General features: G+C 38.7%; 1 protein-coding gene and 1 long non-coding RNA gene across 6 annotated transcripts in view; one reads left to right on the forward strand and one right to left on the reverse strand.

Annotated features, from left to right (window-relative positions):
• Nucleotides 1-10,530, forward strand: part of ITGB8 (integrin subunit beta 8) — a 48,450-nt gene extending 37,920 nt beyond the window's left edge. For 3 of the 5 annotated variants that reach the window (XM_040548263.1, XM_040548265.1, XM_040548266.1), the window contains 4 exons: nucleotides 715-818; nucleotides 1,874-2,037; nucleotides 10,001-10,126; nucleotides 10,395-10,530. In XM_040548263.1, coding sequence (XP_040404197.1) covers nucleotides 715-818; nucleotides 1,874-2,037; nucleotides 10,001-10,126; nucleotides 10,395-10,448 — 448 coding nt within the window. In that variant the 3' untranslated portion in view covers nucleotides 10,449-10,530. Of the gene's footprint in view, nucleotides 1-714; nucleotides 819-1,873; nucleotides 2,038-2,129; nucleotides 3,988-10,000; nucleotides 10,127-10,394 lie in introns of those variants that run through there. The other 2 variants (XM_040548267.1, XM_040548264.1) reach the window with 2 other exon arrangements.
• LOC121065429 lies at nucleotides 7,685-14,366 on the reverse strand. Its single transcript, XR_005817053.1, has 4 exons — nucleotides 14,339-14,366; nucleotides 11,382-11,452; nucleotides 9,848-9,967; nucleotides 7,685-9,207 (listed from the first exon to the last, which is right to left on the reverse strand). It is a non-coding gene; the product is annotated as an uncharacterized LOC121065429 (long non-coding RNA).
• Between the last annotated feature and the right edge of the window lie 7,512 nt (nucleotides 14,367-21,878).

Here is a 21,878-nt window from a genome sequence, read left to right on the forward strand (position 1 = left end):
GACAGAGGTCAAAATCATCAGCTAAAGGAGGAGAGAAGTCAGACCAGCCTGTTGGTGACACACACTGGGACTGACTTAGAGAGTAAATGAAACCCTGTCCTTGGGCACGGTTCTTCTGCACTCTCCTGTTAGCACATGTAACTTCCTGCATCCCAAAGTGGATAAGAAGGTGACAGATAGGCCTCTGTTGGAAGGGGAAATGCAGTAGAAACAATTGTTTATGTACGTTCATTTGAATGATAGCTCAGCTGGAGGGACAAGCTGGGCCATGTGTGAAAAGGTGACTGCTAGATAAAATGCAGTTAGCCCTGCTGGCTGAAACTTGTCCAAAGTCAAGCATGTATCCCGATGAGACTGATAGGTAAGAAAGAGTAAGACTGAACTAGAGTCTGTAAGGGGAAGAGATGGTGCTAGACCCTCAGCTACCCCCCTGAAGAACACACATCACAAAGTGCAGAGGAGGGGCCGGATGGAAGTGGCTTGAGGCCAGCCAGATGCTTTACTTTATTACGTCTGTCTGGTCAGTTCTGAGAAGTATCACAGGGATAAAATGCTGAGGAAGGCATCGCATTTCAAAAAAATAATAAATGTCGCAATGTTTTTACTAACAACAGGAAAACATTATGTGCAAGTGATACATCAGCTTGTTGATACAATCTCTGTAAGGGGAGCGCAGAGAAAGACATAGGTTTTAATGACATTTCTCTTCCATAGGAATTGTGTTCAGTGCCATCATTCTAACAATGCATCTCAAGCTAAACTTGACCAGTGTAAAACCTCATGTGCTTACCTGTTACATTACATTGACCAAACTTCAGGTATGTGGTATTTTCTAGGTAATTTTGGTAAGAGATGAGAATCTGTCAGGATTAATAACTGAATTCACCACTGTTACAATGTCTTTCAAAAGTGTGTCAGTATTATTGTAATAACAAAGCAGGAAAAAAGGAGCAATCACTCCTAGCTTTAGGGAAAATTAAAGATAAATAATAACAGGAAGTGTAACTGGCAAGCATTGCTAAATAGACTTCCCAACGCCTTGAGAAGTTACATCTAATAATAATGAATCCTGCCTGAGTAATACTTAAAGAAATATTTATAAATATCCATTATGGCGTTTGGGTGTTTTATTACTTCAGATATGTATACATAATTTGACATTACCAGAAATTAAGAATAATTAAATATAATGCCTACCTCACTTTCAGCAATGTTTAAATACCTCTTTCAAGTACCAAAAAATATATATAGTTTTGAGGACTTTGAAAGACTAAAATATTATTTGATAAAATATTGTAAAGCTTAACCGCTCCACACTGCAACAAAAAAGGACATAAATGGCTATTTTGTCACTTCACATTTTTCTCTTTTAAGGTTCGTAAATGAGAAAACTAATTGAGAATACTTTTCTCTTGAGCTTCATATTAATTAGAAGAAAGCCAACTGCGTGAGAGAAGTTGGCCAGTGAAAAGAGTAATGGACAAGGAATCGAGAAACCACGTTTTCTTTCATATTTTGCCAATGATATGTGCTCTAATCTTGTGAAAATTAAACTGTTTTGGCCCCACACACCTCCACAAATTCATCTTCTCTGTTTCAGCTGTAAACTCATCAGTTTGCAGAGAATTTATGGTGGCCAACACAGTGAAGCCTTACTCTTACTTTTGTAGATTAAAAAGATAATATTTGACCATTTGGTCTTGGTGTGCTTTGTTTTAAAAGCTTGTGTATGGCAACTTATTTTCCCTTAACTTTTATCAGCCTTGTGTTACATCAATGCCCCTTTAATATGCAGCAGTAAATATAAATCTGCTTGAGGGATGTGCCAATTCTGTGTGCTAGGCTTTTCACTTGTGTTTTCCTTTCATTGCAGAATGTTTCTCTGGACGAAGCTACTTCAGAGTGTTTTCCATAATCTTTATAGTTACATTTCTGATTGGGTTGCTTGTTGTACTTATCATCAGGCAGATAATTCTGCAGGGGAATAGCAATAAAGTTAAATCTTCAGCTGATTACAGAGTGTCTGCAACAAAGAAGGTAATTGATTTCCGAGCCATCCTATTCAGTAATATTTTCTTGCACATAAAAGTTAGCTAATTGTTGATAAAAATTGTATCTTCTCCTTCAAGGATAAGATGTTTTTGCCTACTGTTTGTACAAGAACAGTAACATACAGACGAGACAAACCAGAGGAAATAAATATCGACATCAGCAAGTTACGATTAAACGAAACTTTCAAGTGTGAATTCTGAAGACTGTGTGTTTTCTGCAAATTTCTATTTTCATCATTCTCTACTTTTTAAAAGTTACCACTCTGTCAGAGTCTTGACTGTTGCTGTTTGTTTTCGTGTCATGCATTTTGTTGGATACTGTAACAAAGTGACATGTAAGCATATTCACATAATGTGACTATGTCTGAACTATAGCTGCTGTATTTTTTTTTTTTTTGAAAGAGGAATGTGCGTTACTACTGTTCAGGAACGTTAGTGTTGATGTAGCACTTTAATGTATTCTAATTTATTTAGTTCTGGCATAGAATGTAGATATGAACAGGTCTGACAAAGCACTGATCTCGCTGTACATGTAGCTAGTACTGATATGCTCTGTGGGAATGGACAAAGCTGTGACTGAAATATTAACATTGCTGTATATTATAGCAATAGGTGAAACTATTCAAATGCTCTTAAATAGAGTAAATGGTACTTTTATAGTTCTCTCAGTTGACTAAATTCCACTGATTTGTCTGCTTTAGCCTCTTAGCTTTTCCTCATTACTTAATAAAAATGACTGGATTAAATGAGTGCTTAGTTACTGGTGTGTGTGCATAGTTGTGTGTGTATACACACACGTACACACAGATAAATATATATATATATAGTTTTTTATGCATTATTTCACTTAAAGATAATTTATATCTGATAGAGAGAATTTTTTAGCTTTTTTACTTGTTTCAACATAAAAACTTTTATATGAATTTTAAGATATTTGAAAAACTGAGTGGATACAGAAAATGAGAGTTCCTCTGTCCACCAGCGTCACCTACATGGCATCACTGCCAGCCTCACATCGCCTTTGGAGTCAGCAGCATCAACTCCACTGCAATCAGATAAACTGCACCAGAGATGTGTTTGGTTTGCTAGCTACATGCCAGTGTTTTGCCAAATGAGGGCTTTGTTCTTTTTGTATGTCAGACATAAGTCTGATTTTACACACGTGCTCTTTTTTCTAAGTAAATTAGTTGGCGGGATTAGTTTTCTTGAATTCTTACTTAACCACTTCAATTTTTGTGACTGTGCATTGAGAAATGTGTCCAGTGTGATGTGAAAAATAATCTGCAATTTGAAAGAAGGTGAGGAAGACAGGAGTCATTTTCTCAAGAGAACACATTAATTGACTTCATAAATGTACGATCAGATTCTGCCTTCAGAGATGGGCAAAACTCTTCTAAACACAGTGGGACCAATATAAGCTTATCTGAGAGCAGAATTTGAGCTACAAGGTTGAACTGAAGCATTTTCTTACCCTTGAAACTGGCTGTAGCAGTAGAAGACGTGTTATGGCTGTATGCTAATTGGAGGAGTCAAATAACCTTTACTTACCTTGTTACTTACCTTATTTACTTTCCAAGACCCTAAGCAATTCTGGTCAATGTCTGTGAAATGTGCAGTAAAATCTTGCTGGCAAAAAAAAAAAAAAAAAAAATCATCTCATAAGATATTATGCACTCATTTTAGCAATATTAATTACTGAAATATTAATCTGTAATTGCCATACATCATAATAACACAAACAAAACAGGACCACTTTCTATGCGGTTTGGTAGAAATTAGTATGTATTAATATTTCATATTCAATATTTCTTCTTAAATTCCCACTGAAATCTGAGTAATATAGAGGTGACAGGAGGGTAGGATGCAAAACAAATGAATATTATGTGAGTGTTCACAATGAATTTCTTGCGTCATGCGTCAAGTGAGGAATTGAGAATAATAAAAACAGAGGCAGTGGTCTTTCAATTAAACTGTCATAAAAGCTTTAGATTTTAGGGCTTATTTTTGTTTAAAAAAAAAAAAAAGTTGTGAACTAGCCTATGAAATGTTTCTGAAGCAATCCTCAGAGTAGTCCCCGAGCTTTCCACCGTTCAGTTAAAAGTAAAGGTGGTGTCCTTACACTGACCCTGGTTTTACTGATCGCTTCATTGTAATATCTTAGTTATAAATTAATTCTGTCTGAAGATTTGCTCTGTAATGTATTAACTATACCTTGAACTTTCCTTTTCTTTTTAAAATGCATAGAACCATTTTCCTCCCATGTAAATTAACAGACTCTGAGCCATTGGTATCAGTGGAATTAAGATAAAAGATCTGCAGAGGTTTGCTTACTATTGTCCTTGTCACAATTCGGTAGTATTTTTGGGCGAGTAAGAAACAAAATCTCTGATTTTCTGTTTCACTTAGCAAAACAAAGCAAAGAAATACAACCTCACTCGGGAATATCTGGGTGTTTAACAAAAGGCTAACATGATTATGTTCTTTAAACAATATGATACAATTTTTTGAACAGAAAAGATTCCTCAGCATACGTTTCTCGTAACAGCTCTTAAGCCACTTACTGAAGTGTTAGCTATTGTTTTTTTCTCTAGAAATTATTTTTCTCTGTTAGAGGGAGTTAATTGTGTGGGTAGGGGACAATGAAACTGGGGTCTTTGTGGGGAGAAAGATCTGATCTGTATCGCCCATCATCCAGACACGTCACATTGCTGCCAGTCTTCTCCTGTAGCGCTTTGTTGGCATTGCAGTGCTGCCTGTGAAGGGGCATGGCCAGTATTTCCTTATCACACACCTGCCTGCATGTTTCATGTGCTCTGGTCACATTGAGCAGGCTTGCAAGACAAAATTGCAATGTAAGCTGCTTGCTGTCCTAAGGCAAAAAATATATATATAGAATATATATAATTTTTTTAAGGCCTTTTCTTGCATCTCACTCACTGCTTTGCTGTATTGTGGAGGGGACTAGTGAAAAAGAATAAGCTGCTGCTAATGTGACAGGTCAAGGCTTTTATAAGGCCCATGGGGAGCCTATATAGAGCAGGATCCTTGGGAGGAGGCTTTGTTTCTGGGGATGGAATCTATCCATGAGAAACTCTGGCTTTACTTGGTACTTGTTTCGCTCTGCCTTTGACCATGTTTTTCAGAAGAGCTGCTGCAGGAGATGAATAGCCCAACAAAAGCCTCACTATTTAGGGAGCTGTGTTCCCTCAGCACATGACCTTAAATGAGAAAGCAGCCTGTAATTCACAAAGAATTTCCTCAGCAATTGCAGAAGGACTGTGCTTCCTATAGTGCTTAGTATGGGAGATATTACAGACAAATTAATTCAGATTAGTTTTCAATGTATTGTGCGTCAAAGATACTTGTAAAAATAGGGGGAAAAATATCTATCCTCAGAATAGCACATTTCAAACTTTTTAAATAAAACTTCTTATACTAGGCTGCTTTAAAAAATGAAAAAAAAAGGTCAAATGATTTGACCGCATGCCTATACCCAAAAATATACAGACAGATACTGTGGCACCTCATCACTGGTTAGCAAGATTGTTCTTAGATTTCCTCTGAGATGGAGCATCTGCATGACTCTTCACAGCAGATTTGTTAATGCTAAAAATCTGTGTGTATAATTTTTAATTCTAATCCCACATTATTTTTACCATTTATCAATTGTGTAACATTTTAGAAATGACACTTTTGTGCAATTAAAACACACATCTTCAGATTTTTTTTTTTAGACTCTAAAATGAAGAAATACTATGAATTGATTATTTCCAAGCATCATGAGCATGTTAGTAACATCACTGTAGATGTGTGTGGGAAAATAGCTGTTTCATCCAGAAAACGTGCATATGGTATGTGAGGAATTTTCATTGTGCCCAGCTGAAATTCCCTTACGTTCACAAGCAGTGTTTCAAGTGGACCTTAAAAAGGAAGGACATTTGTATAGGCATAGTTTACATTTTATCTGTTATAATCTACTGGATTTATTTTTTCCTCTCTATGGTGTCATGAAAACCTGCTATGTAAAGTATTCTTCAGACTGCAGTGGAAAAAATTATTTTCCCAGTCTGATCATATATATTTGTTTCCTGCTTAGTGTGCATACTTAAGTGCACACGTGTTGCAAACTGGGGGAGTGAACATGTGAAGCAGCTTCAAGCAACCCTTAGTCCATAAGGAATAGTGAAGCCCAGGACAGAGAGGTCCTACTGCTTTTACAGTGGGCATCCCAAGCAGACACAAGGCGCCCTACAGTTCCCTGTAGCATCCCTACAGAGATGGTGCTCTGAGACCATACTGCTCTACATGTCAGGGCGGGAAGCCTTTTCAAAGCAGGCTGGCTGGGCTGGGGTGGCACTGTTTCTGTCCTGTATTTCCAACACTTGTCCACTCATTGGAAATACATAGTGTGCAGTCTGCAGTCCTTGGCTCTTTTTGCATCTTTACTCATCAAAAAAATGCTTGCTTGTAATCTAAAAAGAGACAACTGGTGCCAGTAAGTACTGTAAACATGGATGCTTCAGGCCTCCTTGAGAGCTTCTGAGAATGCTTTGGGCATCTGCCCATTCACTACAGCCCAGCCCCAAGATTTGCACTTGCCAGCCTTAAGTCAGGTTTTCTGTAGCTGGAAAAAGGCACTGCTCATAGAGACATTAATGCTGAACGAGTGCTGGGTGATGTTTACTTTGCTCTATGTGGGAAATGTAGTGCCAGTGTTCTTGCTGTCCGCTTGAAACAGAAGAGCAAGATTTATTTAAGCAGGAATGGAGCAATAGTTAAGAGTGACACTACTTTTCAGTGATGATCTTGACACTGTGTTGTGGTTTAGCCCGGCTGGCAGTCAAACACCACACAGCCGTTCGCTCACCCTCCCCCCTCCCTCTCCGGGATGGGGGAGAGAAACGGGAAAGTGAAGCCTGTGAGTTGAGATAAAGACAGTTTATTAAGACAGGGAAAAGAATAACAACAATAATAATAATAATAATAGTATTAATAGTAATAATGTGTACGAAATAAGTGATGCACAATGCAATTGCTCACCACCCGTTGACCGATGCCCAGCCTATCCCCGAGCAGCCGGCCACCCCTCCACCCTGGCTAGCCACCCCTATATATTGTTCAGCATGACATCAGATGGTATGGAATACCCCTTTGGCCAGTTTGGGTCAGCTGTCCTGGGTCTGTCCCCTCCCAGCTTCTGCTGCATCCCTAGCCTGCTCGCTAGCAGGACAGAGAGAGGCTGAAAAGTCCTTGGCTTGGTGTAAGCACTGCTCTACAACAATTAAAACATCAGCATGTTATCAGCGCTTTTCTCATCCTAATCCAAAACATAGCACCCTGCCAGCTACTAGGAGGAAAATTAACTCTGTCCTAACTGAAACCAGGACACACTGCTTGATGCACAGACATCTCATGGATAGTACAGAGTTGAAATTCATGGAGAGGAAAAAATGGTTAAAAGTAGCCAATGTGAATGTATTTTATAGTGAACCAAATCAGTGGGATTCTTCTGAGTGCAAGCCAGCTCAGAATGATTGGTCTTTCTGAAAACAAATATGTAAATAAAAGTTGAAACAAAATAAATACATAGAAGTAGTACATTCTTCAGTTTAAGAAATGCTGCTCTGGAAGGCATTTTCTCTTTTTTCCTTTTCTGCACATACTGTTTAAAAAAAAAAAAAAAAGGTATACCTCCTTTAAAAAAAAAAAAAAGTTTTGAAATCTGTCATTTGTTAAAACAATAGCTCTATCCAAATGCTAACTTTTCATCCTGATACCTATATTGTGTTTGAGCTGTTCCAGTTATATTTTGAAGGGAGACGTTGAAAGATGAGAGATTTGTTTGGAAAGTCATTTGTGTTGGAAGAATTCACTGTGCTAACATCTTCACTTTTACCTACTACTGCTTCAGAACCTAAAGATATGTTAAAGTGTCTTATTTAGCAATGGTGTGACAACTATTAATAATACTACAGTTTTAAACTTTCTATTTAACATATGCTACCTTTTGTAAAAAGTATATACAGATAAATAATGTTCCTCTAGATTTTATGCATAGAGAATGTTAGTAAGGGAAAAGGTTTCAAATAAATTTGTAACTTCTTACTGTCCATTTTCCATTTTAAATGATACTTTAAATCACTACTTTTGTTTGTCTGGAAATATACTGAATATTTTATTATTTAAAATAGTATACTTTTATAGCTGTTTATTAATTTCAGTTGACTACTAACTTCTATTTTGATATTTATTAATGAGTTGACACTGTAGTATATTGAGATGTTTATTTTTCTATCAGAGCTGTAACAACTATGACATAGCATTATTTTAATGCAACATCATTGTACTTGCTCTCTAAAAAATAAAATCAATATTTAATCCATATGGAATTTTCATATTTTTAACGCCTAGGATATCTGTGATAAGGAAGAGATGCTCACCTCTTTTTTAAGAAGTAAAGCATTTAAGTGTATGTACATGTCCAGAAGAGGAATTATATGATTACAGTGTTTTTAAATGGAATAATACTGGGTCAGGAGAGATCAGTCTAAATACAAGGAATACCAGTTTATCAGTTGCAGACAAACAGATGAATGCACATTTGGGATGGGCTTTGAGAATCTGGGGAGTCAGCAGTTTGGGGGTACAGCTGGTTTGCCTTGCCCCACTCAATTGAAATATGAACGTACCAGGAGGTGTTACCAGTTTATTGGAGACATGAAAATACTCCATGGAGAAATGCAATTTATATGTTATTGGTAGGCAGTTACAGCATCCTTCTGCTTTGCACTGCGTTGGTGGTAGAGGAGTTACTGCCGTAGAAATGGCAGTTTCTTGTAGATGCCTCATCTATGCCACTCACGACAGACCTAAGTTGCTTTACAAGTACTGGTGAAAACGCTTAAGTTTTGGAAGGGTTACACACCTTCTGTTCTCCTGCAGAATTGGCAATAGTGTATGCTTTATACAACACCATGAAATTTCTCATAAAAAGGACTTCAGACATGCTGACATTCAAAATTTGTGCTGCAAGATAACGATGCATCAGAGACAGCTGTGGCACTAGGCTACCTGACAACACCAGTGGTAAAACCAGCTGTAGGACTTCTCTTGTGTGGAGGAAAGCTCATGCTTCTAAGAAGACCCAGGTTTTGCTCTGGAGAATAAGAGAGAAGTAGAATCAAGAGATGACTGATATATTCCCAGTCATTAAACCACTTAGTGGCCATGCCCTAACAATATACAATAGAACAGAAAATATTGGGAAAAGGTGTACAGTAAACCTAGAAAGAAAAATAGATAGATATGTATATATTATATATATATGTCATATATATGTCTATCTATATGATAGATGGCAATCTGTGCATTTTAGTTACTTTTTCTGTCAAAGCAATGAACATAATCCCAATATAAACCTGATGAGATGAAGGCTAAGGAATTTCCTTTCACAGAGGAAGGAGATACATAAGCATTTACTAACACAAAGAGCAAGCAGTCCCACAGAGAAATACACATTTTCCACAGCAGCTCTTTATGGAGGGAACGAATATTGTCAGCAACTTGCAGTAAGCATCAGCCTATGTCAGACATAGAGTTTAAGCACGTATCTTGAGCTACAGACATGGTTCTCCTTTTTTCCATTTGATATGTAAACTCAAAGTCAGTGTTAACACTAACCTTAAGTCTCTGACAGACTGGCACCAAACAGTGCTGCACACCCTATGTGTTGTGGAATGATAGTAGTGATCTGTATGAAGTCTTCCTTCCTGTGAAATCTGGTAATCAAAACATACCTGTATACTTTAAAACGTCCAGGTAACGGTACGTTTTTGACACAGGCAGCATCGTATTTATCCAATTTCCATTCACGTCCATGAAGCTGTCAGTGAGGGCACAACAGTGCTCTAGTTTGGCTGTAATGTAATGCAACTGCTATTTTGTTGCAGATACCATTGGCAAGAAAAAGACTTGCTGCTCAAGCTCTTCAAAGAGGAAAGAAACCTAAGTTACAGCCTCTAAAGCCGGAGGAGGAAAGAGATCCTGATTTCAGCCACTTTTTTGACACCAGTCATGTAGGTGCACACTATTACAGAATTTCTCTGCCTGCATGCTTCCCATTGTGGTAGGTGCAGAATTTGATATGATATACAGAGAGGATGGGAGGAGGAAAGTTCTGCGTTAGGGACTGCTGTAAGTTATCTGCTCAGCACAGAGGATTGAGTGAGATCTGAATATGCATGACGACAGCCAAAGTTGATTATTAGTATCATGAATAAAAACTTTGTTAACAGAGATTTTAACTAGTGAGGAGTTAATGCGGGTGGTTTGTTCTCCTTCTAGGTCTACAACAAAGACAAGAACCTTGGAAACACACTCCTGCTACCCTGGGTTTAAAATCAAAGAGTTTAAATATATTGTATGAATTAAATAAAAAAAAAAAATCTAGTTTTACAGAAACCAAAATTGTCTGGAGCTGTGTTTAGAGCATGGGTATGCTCACTGCAGTGCATGGGTTTCTGACTGCTCATCTTCTGCTTGGGAGTCTTGGGTTGGTCAATTCTGACTGTTCAGAATACACATTACCTAGACATAGGTAAGTCTGATTTATTAGCTCTAGAGGGCTGCAAGTCTGATTTATTAGCTCTAGAGAGGCCCAACATTATCTCCTGGCCCTTCCTCCTGAGGAAGTGGTGGTGGGTGGCAGAAAGCAGCGTTCCTTTCTGCATACCATTCATCATCTGCTCGGCCCAGAGCATAGCGTGGCCTCTGGCTATTTTCTTGGCCTTGAGCTGGATGATTCATGAAGGACAGTTACTGTTTAATAAAGATGATGTGTGTGCAAGCTGATAAAACTAAATGATTAACCACAAAAACACAGTATTGCCAAGTTATGTCACATTATGCTTATTGAAATCAGGGCATGCGATGTATTTCTTTCAGCTGTGCAGCTTGCCAAGTTCCCCTTTTGAGCCCCTAACCAACATTTCATCCCAAACCTCTGTTTATGCCTCCACAATCTGGAGAGTGCAGGACCTGCTCCTGGCTGGGATTTCTGTGCTCTCAAAACTGCTCACTGGAGCAGCCTTTCCCTTAAAATCCTCTTCTGACTCTTTAGCCTTTGACCATGGCCTTAGCACATCCATTCTGAAAGCATCACTGAGGGCGCACGATATGTGGTTTAACAGCTATGAAGACGGGACAAGCCAATGGATAAGTTTTCTGTGGAATTTTTAGACACACCTTTGCTTTACTCTCCTTTAGGAGAAACAGGAACTTTAAAGACTTCTCCAACTTAAGCATGGTGCTCTCTACCAAGATCATCCTTACCTTCATGTTTAAGGTGTACAGCTTGTGGTTTTCTCCTGTCCTTGAATCATTCCGCATCTGTGCCCAGGCTCCTGTGAAAAAACAAAAAATAAAATAAAATAAAATAAAAAAACAGCAAAAGTAAATACTTCCCATACTTCTCTCTAAGTTGGGCTGAGAAAATTTTCCTCACCATGACTTCTTTGAAAATTGCAGACACTAAATCATAGGGCTTCATCAGCAAGCAGCTGATTTATCATGAGGAAAGCTTTTTTGGGCAAACAGGAACAAGTTCTAGTCTGTAGAGCAAAACTAAACAGAGCACCTCTCAACCTGATCAGATGCACTCACATTCCTCTGCTCCTTTCCAATGTTAGGAAGTCAGGTCCGTTCCTTGGTGAACATGCCAGTTCCAAAATGCTCACACATTCTCTAGCTGTAACCTTTAAACCTGACACCTCTCAAGCTATATGCAACACACACACACACACACAAGTCATTTTCTTTTAAGTACCATCATTTTAATTACATTTTTTAACTATTTGTAAATATTTATTCTTGTATACCTTTATATGTCTGCACATTCCATCCAAATCAAATTTCTTCAGTATCAAGTTCATTTCTGATTGCTCAATATCCTGTCAGACCAGACCATATATATATATGTGCTATATAAATATATGAACTATATATACAGATCCAGTCTCACATACTTCTTTACATACATACATTTGAAATGGCGATTTCTCCCCTACTTTCTCATGCATAGCAGGGTCTTCCTTTAAAAATTCCTATACATATCCAAATTTCCCTTGATGACTAGGCTGCTATGATGCTGAAACCATGACTTGAAGTGTTCCCCAGTATTAATTCCCTTGACTCTTTGTGTTTTCCTGTTTATCTTTTGTTGGCTGCTGTCCTACACATTAAAACTACATCATGGAAGACAGACACGGCACCTTACACAGTGGACTCTCGGTTAGTGACTGGGCTCTAGTTGTGATGTTACAAATATCAAGTGAATATTTCTTTAGCCACTTAATTCCTCATGCTTGTGACAGTGAGGTCTTGGCTTTAAACAAGAAAAGAATCATTAGGTAAAAAAAAAATAATAATGTCAAATAATTTTGCAAAAACAAAAATAGTGACAGTCTCCAAAGGAAGATTCACTGACATATGACATAGAATGCTTCATGCTGTTTAAAATGAAAAGCAATTAGATTAATTTCCAGACAAAAAGATAAAAAATGTTTTTTGTCTGAATTTCAATACTGTGAAATTGTTGGGCTCATGTGCTTCAGCTGAAGAATGTGTTAGAAGTGAACATACCGAGCATCCTTGACTATCAACTCCTTAAGCTCCCCTGTGAGATCAGGTATAACAGATCAAGAAAGTTAACATTTGTAACACGTTGTCTCCCTTCTTCAAAGATCTGATATCTTACAGGATCATTTGTTAGCCAGAACATAAGAAGCTTTATTTATTGTCTTAGTTGTTGTTCCCTGTTGGATCACAGAGTATTTATGCAAACAGCTATTGTAGAATATTCTTACTTTTCCTATTACTTTTCACTTACTGAAGTATTTCTTCAGATTTCAACTACATGAAAAGCATGCAATGTAGAATCCACTGTACTACCCAGGAATTTTGTCTGGATAGCTGGCTTTTTGTCAAATGTGTTAATGAAAAATTTACTGTTATTTCATAAAGAAAAAAAGGAAAAAATAACAAATGGCTGTCAACATCATTTGAAATACCTTGAAGGAAAATGTGTTACTGAATAATTGCTATCATTTAAGCTATTTGATACATTTGGTGACCTAGTTCACGTGGAATCCATGTACTTTTATCTTGCCAGATTTTACTCCCTACTTGGTTAGTGCCCTGTTACTACTGCTCCTCTAGGCCAATGCAGGTGCTTGCCAACAAAATTAAGTCTACAATGTCCTTTGAACTAAACAGATAAGGGAAATGTTATTCTTGAGCAAGCTTTGGCAAAGAGGTTGTAATCATAGCAAAATTATAATACCATCACCTGCATTATTGCAGCTTTATAGGATATAAATTAATAGCAACATTCACATACAGCTACATACCTGAAATCTTGCTAATTAAGGGTTATTATAACAGACATTTTTTTCCCTGAGATTTGAATTCTGTTGAAATATTCCTCACAGCAATCTCTTTTCTTTATAGCTTTTGCTTAGTTTGCAGGTATCCTTGTCTGAGTGAATCAGAAGTCTCCTCCAGATATCATCCTCCTACCATTACAACTTTGCCTTTCTTCTGTTTCGAGTTCTGCATAGGATTCAGTGAATGTTTCGGAGAAATTTCAGAGAAAGTTCCCAGAGCCCTGGTCTCTTTTTTTTTTTTTTTTTTCTTCTCAGAGGAAAAAATTCTGTTTGCTGGGTGAGAGCATCTTCCTTTCTTCTTTCTCTACATTCTACACCCAGAACAGCACCCTCACTAAGAGAGGGCACACGCTTATAATCTAGCTGAGGGAAACCTGATACTGTAGTCGCATCTCCTTTCACTTGTTAGTATTACATCCTTGGATATCTCCTCTGTCAGCCTAGCTCTCAGCACATGTAGGTTGCTTTTTAGAAGACCAAGCTGTTCAGCTATGTAAGGTGTCCCCAGCAAACATCTCCATTAGCCTGTCTTCCTCTGGGTCATGTATGTTACTGTGACATCTGTATGTGCAGCTCCTGGTTTCCTCACGGGGGGCGGGGGGGGTACTCACATAAGTCTCCCTCTCTACCCCCAAGAAAAGCACTTCTAGAGTTCTTTCCTCCTTTCATCTTTTTGAACAGATCTAAGAGCAATTCCTAAATGAGTCCCTTTTGTCAGCTACTCTTTCTCCCATTAGTCTCCCTAAGTGCATACACCCACAAAAACAAATAAATTAAAAAAAAAAATAGTCACCAACCCCTTCTATTCCTGCCTGTCTACGAGAGCAAAAAATCTTGCCTAGCTACTTCTGGACTCCTACTCACTCCATGCTAGAGCTGGCCCTAATTGAGAAAGATATGCTTCTCTTGCCCCTGGCTTTACACCTGTGGTTGGGTGGCCTCCTCCCACTCATCCCACTCCAAACTCTTCCCAGATGGGTTGTTGTCCTTGAATGCCCTTGTTTGGTTACTTGATTGGCTAACTAGCATCTTGGCTCTATACAGAGGGTTCTAGAAAAGGGAAAATTCTTGTAAATGGAATATTGAATTATATGAAGGATATGGAAACAAATGTTTGTTTAAGGAGATGATAAAATTTACAACTGAAAAGACTGTAATACTTTTAATTTTCCTATAGTAGAAATTAGTTCTTTAGTTCCTAGCTCAGCCTCCTGCTTCATTTTAGCTTTTCTGCCTACCAGCTAGTCCACAACTTCCCACAGTGGGAAAGGTACCTACAGCACCCCAACAGTTTTGCAGCAAATCTGCTACCTCCTCGCTCAATTTTTGTCTGTTCCCCATGTTTCACAGCAGAGTTTCTTCAGTGTCTAAACCTGGATTCCTATGCACAGTCTCTGCTTCATTCAGTTTCTGTACCTACCTATCTTCAGAGCTTCTGCAAAAGTATTTTTAGGAGGTCAAATAAAGAAACAAATAAATAAATAAATAAACAAACGTTGTTCTGTGATTGGGTAACTTATAAAGGGCCTAGAAATCTGAAGTGTTTTCAAAGTCTGGGGGCCAGAGTTAAGGGAGTATGCCCAAGTCACACAGAAGATGAAGCTGTTGTATTTGGTCCCTAGGCTGTCCTGCTGCCAAAGATATAATCTGATAACCAGGTCATTTGGTAGATGAAGATCCCAGAATTATAAACTGATTTTTTAATTAGATACAGCTATGAAAAAGGCAAGGATTGTTTCTAAGACAAAATTAAAATGAGACAAACAAACGTATATCTGAAAACAGTTATAACAAAGATTATCATGTCCTCATTATCATGTCCTCTGCTATAGTGACACCTTAAAAATGGTCTTTTGGGGTGGGAAATCATGATTTTACTCCTAGGCTTCGTTCAAAGTCTAAAGTTCTGAACTTAAAAATTTTGGCAGAGATTCCTTCTGGCACAGCGAAGGCCCAAATGCACTCCTACATTTGTTGAATCCTAAGAAGTGGAAAATTTAAAAGCTAGAAAAGTCTATAGGGATAGCTCTGAAAGTAAGACTCAGCACGGCAGAAATCTATTAAGATATTTTCCACAGCATGAATCTCTCAGGCTTTTCCACATGGGGTAAGTATTTGGATTAAGGTAGACATCCTGACAGGCTGGAGGAATGGGCCAACAGGAACCTCATGAAATTTATCAAGGACAAATGCCAAGTCCCACACCTGGGGTGGACTAACCCCTTGTACTGATCCAGGCTGGGGTCTTTCCTGTTAGGGAGCAGCTCTGCTGGAAAGGATATGGGAGTCCTGGTGGACACAAGTTGAGAGTGAGCCAGCTGTGAGCCCTGGCACCAAGGAAAGCCAACAGCATTCTGTGCTGTACTAACAGGAGCATAGCTGGGAAAATGATGGAAGTGATTCCACCTCTTTAATTGGCACTCTTTAGACCACATCTAGATACTGCATCCAATCTGGGGGCCTCCTTACAAGAAAGGCTGATAACCTGGAGCAAGTTCAGTGAAGAGCCACCAAGACAGTTGGGGCTGGAGCATTTGCTTAGCAAGGAGGGGCTGAGGGATCAGGGCTTCTTCAGCTTGGAAAAGGCTTCAGGGGGCTGAAAAGCAGCTTGCCAGGGACTATTGGGAGGTTATCAAGAACACAAGCACTCCATAGTGCATGGTGGATAATGGACATAAGTTGAAATGAGAGGTTCAATCTGGATCTAAGTAAAAATATTCATTCTGAGGGTAATTAAGCATTGGAGGAGGTTTCTCAAAGAGGCTGTAGGGTCTCTGTTCTTAAGTGTTTTCAAAATCCAGATGGACAAGGTTCTGAGCAACCCTATCTGACACAGTGTTGACCCTCCTTTGAGCAGGAGGTTGTACTAGACACTTTGCAAGGTCCCTTCCAACCTGAATAGGTCTGTGAGTCTGTTATAAATGTGGAACCTGGTTCTTCTCTTCTTCCATATTACCTGCATTTACTTCAAGAGGCCTGCTGTATGCAAGGGAAAAACTGTACTGCTAGCAACAAATCTGCTTAGAATCTGATGGGAAGGAAAAGCTGCCATTTTCAAACTCCTATACAAAGCAGATGGATCTTCTTCACTAAACGAATAGCTATATACAGAAATTCAGTACAGTGAAATTTATCGCAGACCTTGATTTTTGAATGTGTCTTTCTTATATGGCCATGGAAGAGTTTTGCCATCTAAAGCAAGGGACTATGTCCTGCTCTGAGGCATGTACAAATCCCCTTAGCTTTAATGGGAATAATATACACAGCTGAGGGCATGGTTTGGCCCATGGTCAACATTCTCCTAATTTTTTTTTCCTGCATTTTTTTCCTTGTAGTATTCATTTTTTTCCTTTCCAAAGGTTCTGATGTCATTCCTGTTGCTGCAATTATAGACTTCATTTACTTTAGTGGGAACATCTTTGAAGTCTAATTAGATTTCTTGAGAAAGACCATGGTAATCTGAAATAGAAATTCACAAGATCACTTCAGGCCAAAAGTGTCACGCAGCAATAATAGACCAAATATTATGCAATTTTGCTGTAATTCATGCTCTTTCCACTCATGAATTGGATTTGAAAAGCTTGGGCAACATATATGACATATCAGAGAAGTGCCAAATGTTCCTCATATAGTTCATATTCACATTTCCTATGGAAAATGTCCCTTCTCTTCCCCTTCCCATATAAAGCTAAAGTTTGTCCATCACACCAGGGCAATCATTTATGCCCACAAAGTTGTAAAACATAACTTGGTTCACTGTAATTTAGAATACTGTGTAGGCTATTGTTAATTCAGAGCGAATTTAAAGGGGGATTTACTGCACATGTGTGAAAAACATCACAACTCACTGATGTCCACCCTATAAAGCTGGACATGCCAGCTTTAAAAGCCAAGCAGAGGGCAAGGCGCCCCAGCGCCAGTGGCAAATGCTTGGTTCATGTCCTCTCTGCACTGTCCCTGCTGCTTAGCCAGGGATGGGACCAGGCTGCACCCACCCCAGGGCCACCTCCTCCCAAATCCTCACTTTCCTTGGAGGTTTCACACTGACGCACTGAGCAGGCATGAACCCATTAAGATATTATGAGAAAGTAGCCTGGAGTTGTGTGGCCACAAGCTGTTACTAACACGCACTGAGCAGCCAGGAGAAAAGCAGTTTAGTTTTTCATGCAAAAACCTTGAACCAACACAATAGAAACCATAAACTGGGTATGTGTGTTCCTCAAGGTCATGCAAAAATGTTTTTGCTTTTGTTTTCTTTGTTTTTCCCCCTCTGGGTTTCTATAATATCGCCTAAACTATGGTGATGCAGCAATAACATTTTTCTTATTAAACTGGAATCCTGAGGGGAAAACCCTTCTCATAAATTTTTGAGGTGAAAACAACTGCAAGGATAGCTATAACCAAGGGAGAGGCTTGAACCCTTAACTGCTGACTGATAGTTTATTAAAAAAATAGAGTTTGGCAGGGAAAAGTATTGTTATGAGAAAGCTTAATCCACTGTCAAATATTTTATTACATTTCAGAATCAAATTGCAGGCTTCAAGATATTTTAAATATTAACAAAAGAATATAACAAAGGGATTATATAAACAAGGTTGAATGTAATGCCACTCAGTAACTTTAGGAAGGCAGACTCTTTCTACAGCAGTGAAGGTAGATTGATTTCATAGGGGGAAAAAAAAAAAAAAAAAACGATATACGTATATTTTTATTAATGGTTGTCTTTTCCTGCCCCCCACAAAAAATGGGCCATTTGACAGTCTAAAGTGAGACTGCATTAATTTTGATATATTGAAGAAAAAAGAAGGTTCCTCAATCTGATGTTAGTTTGCCATTTTATGTACCAAAAATATCAAGAATGAGCTGAGTTTAACTTAGCTTTTGCATCTGTGCCTTCTCCGATGGTTTTAGATTGCTTTTTAACTTGCTTAATAAACAAAGAGAAAGGTTGAAATCCAAGATTTAGACAGAAGCTGAATATGTTCCAAATATATTCATTATTAGCTTGATTAGTAAAGGATGTATTTCTATGGCTCTGAGAAAAAAAAAAAATGTTATTTGAATCTTTAAAAGAAATTCTAAAACATAGCATAAGCATTTAAACTTCCTTGAAATTCCAGGTACAGTACAGTATATACCTGTAGGAATTGAATCAGGCAAAAAATAATAATAATTTAAAAAATAGAGTTACGATTAAGTTTACAATGTTTAAAGCTAAAATAAACAGAACTGCTTTCAGTTACTTCATGTGTTATATATTTATAGAAGCATATTATTCACTTACTGTCTTACATCTTCCCACATTTTCAAGCATGAGTGAAACAGCTACATCTTAAAGAGCTCAGTCTGTTTGCAACGAGAACTCAGTCTCTTTTGCTCCTGGCTACTGAATCAATGTATGCTTTCTTGGTCAAGGTCCACAGGTATGAGACTTAGAGAGCTAATCAGTGGCCTACATCTTTCCCAGCAGGTCATGAGGATGGCAAGCCACATGTTCACAGTCTATGTTACTTACTTCAAATTAATATGGAAATATAAGGAGATGTAAGATTGCAAGAGATACTTGGAGATGGGGTGGTATTCTTAAGAAATAAAAGAAAAAAGAATACTTACAACTTAATTCTGTTGTAGGTTATGTACTAACCTGGGAACAACGGATGCAAACCACTCCTGAGGCCAGCATTCTCTGCATTAGCAAGGCCCAGGTTCTGCTATTTGCATTGTTCATTTTGCATCAGAATAATAAAAGTGGTAGGCAAAATCTGGAAGGCCTTAAATCGATAGCAGATTACTTAAGTCAATAGCAGATTGCTTATGTCAATAACACTGTGCTTTCATCATGATTACAGGAAACTTGGTCAATGTTGCAACCCAGGCAGGCAGCCACCTTAAGGACAGCTCAAACTGTTTTCCTTTACTCTGTTTCGTTGTCCATGGCAGAAGAGTCCTTTGCCCTTCAGCCCAAGACATGCGGGTCACTGGTGCATAAAATGTGTAGCACAGACCTTTTGGCGCTGCAGGAAGGGCAAAAACAGTGTACAATGAGCAAGGCTCTGTCTCCCCTCCTGGGGAGCTGCATGGCTTGTTTTAGGTGGGCATGTGGCCTTTGGATGACCAGAAGAATAAAACTTGAGAGCCAAACATGAGAGACACAAGCTTGCCAGTAGAGATGCACACACAAATTTCCTACGGATGCCATATTTACGTCCCCACAAAGCTATCACACGGTTGAGTTTTCACGTGACAGATTAGCACACCAAGAAGAATATTAATTCCCCCTAAATATGTTGCCCAACAGTGGTATTTTATAACATATTCCAACTCTTAGCCCCGAGTCACAGTCCTTTCTTTAGACAGCTGTAGGGGACCTGCCACACATTACTTCTAGTGGAGTCATGGCAGTGAAAGTTGCATTCAGCTCTTACTTTTCCAACAGGTAATAACGCAGATAGTTAAAGAAAAACAACAAACTATTAAAACATTAAACAGCCAGATTCATCCAAGCATTGTTCTAATGTTACTCTAATGTAAATGCCATTTATAACTTTGGAGTTAGGCCATAATGAATCTGGCCTCAAAACTATGCATTGTGAACAGATGGTTGTAACCGAATATAAGCTTTAATTCACACGAAGGGATCTGTTGCTGTTTGTGGTTTTGTGGCATCAATAAAGCTCTGAGAATAAATTAGAGGCCTACAGTATATTTATTCTATGTGCTCTATTCTCTTGACAATTGCTTTACATTCTTTATGAGAAATAAGCACTAAATGTACAGAATGGAAGGCTTTTATCCTCAAAGCTTCTATTTCAGAGACACCAAAAATCTTCTGATTTTGCCTGTGGATTCAATAGGTCCAAGTAATTCCACATGTATCTGTAACTGGGTTCAAAACGGGGTTATTTGTTACTCTGCAGAAGTGGCCAGCAGTTACTCACCCATTGTGCTTCAAGCAAGGCAAGCCCCAAACAAAACTCCTGTGAGGCCACCATTCCTGGGGGCCAGGGCGAGTTGGGGCCAGCTCAGAACTGAGCAGCCAGATCCTGCTCAGGATTTGGGCATTGTGTGCTGTGCCCCAACATCACAGCCCTCTGTTCTACAGTAGTGGGGCCCACATGGCACAGCTGCAGCCCTCTCTGTCAGTGAATCATACTCCTCTTAGCCTTTTTCAATGCTTAGAGGAGAAAAAAATAAGATACCCTATATGCCTTCTATAGGAAATCCAACTTGTGCACTGTAGTTACTAGTGGAGTGCCAGGATTTCTCATCTCCTAACAGAAAAGCAAGCTCTTCCTTTGTGCTCATGCCTCATGTGTGTGTGTAGGAGTCTTCGGTAACATTAAGTACATGCATTTTTTCAGTTTCATCCAGTGGTTTTAGGTCTCAAGGGTACTACTGCTTTTCCCCATCAAGGGGATCCCTCCTCCACACATGAACTGGTCAGCTATTCATACAAATACTGTTTATTCCTCCGTTTTTGAATTATGCCTATTAAAGAATTTTCTTTGCTGGGAGAGCGGCGTATCTGGGTTTTGGTACTGGCCCTGTGCCACTGTTTCCACATGCAAATCCTTGGAGTTACTGTTGTCAGCCTTTCCATCATGGCTCTAGGTTTCTACAGCCTTCATGGGTATCATTATTTATTTAGTTCTTCCTTTTTTTTTTTTTTTGGTGTATGTCTGAAATCTGATTGCGCCTTTCAGACTTTAAAGCAAATTAAAAAAAAAAAAAAAAAAAAAAAAAAGAGTTGTGGATCTATTGAAGTCTGGTTGCCTGCAGACTATAGCTCTCCATCCCCCTTAAGCCTCCCAATCTTTCTGTGACAAACCCAGCACGCTGTCGTATGTCCCCCAGGTCCCCAGGTGGCTGGTTGGCAGATCAGAGGCTGAAGCAATGCATGTGCACATCGGCAGGCTAATGCCCCAACCAGCAACAGGCAGTGTTTGGAAAGGGCAAGGGGACACCACTCTTTCCATGTCTTGTGAACCCACATACTGTTTTATTCCACCTGATACTGGGAGAAATTTCTTCGTTTAAGAACTGTAGGCTGCTGTCATCTTTCAGAGTTATTAAAGGCAAGTGGCCAACTGTAAAACAATGTGATTGAGCAAATCTCTCTCCCTATTACTGTGTTTTTATTACTATTATTGTTGATGTTGTTTTGTTTGTTTTTTGTTGGTAGGTTGGTTGTTTTTTGTTTGTTTGTTTCTTTTAGGAAATCACAATAAGTTAAATCAGTAGTTCTTAAGCTTTCTTCCTTGTTTGATTTGGGCAAACAATGGTGGCCACCCACTTTGCAGCTGTCACTGGATGTATATCTGTCCCTGAAAAACAAATCAAAATCACAGCTGAAAATTGAGTCCTGAGCAGAGGTCACTAATGAGCA

This window comes from Cygnus olor, chromosome 2 (assembly GCF_009769625.2).
Source record: "Cygnus olor isolate bCygOlo1 chromosome 2, bCygOlo1.pri.v2, whole genome shotgun sequence".
Lineage (NCBI taxonomy): Eukaryota > Metazoa > Chordata > Aves > Anseriformes > Anatidae > Cygnus > Cygnus olor.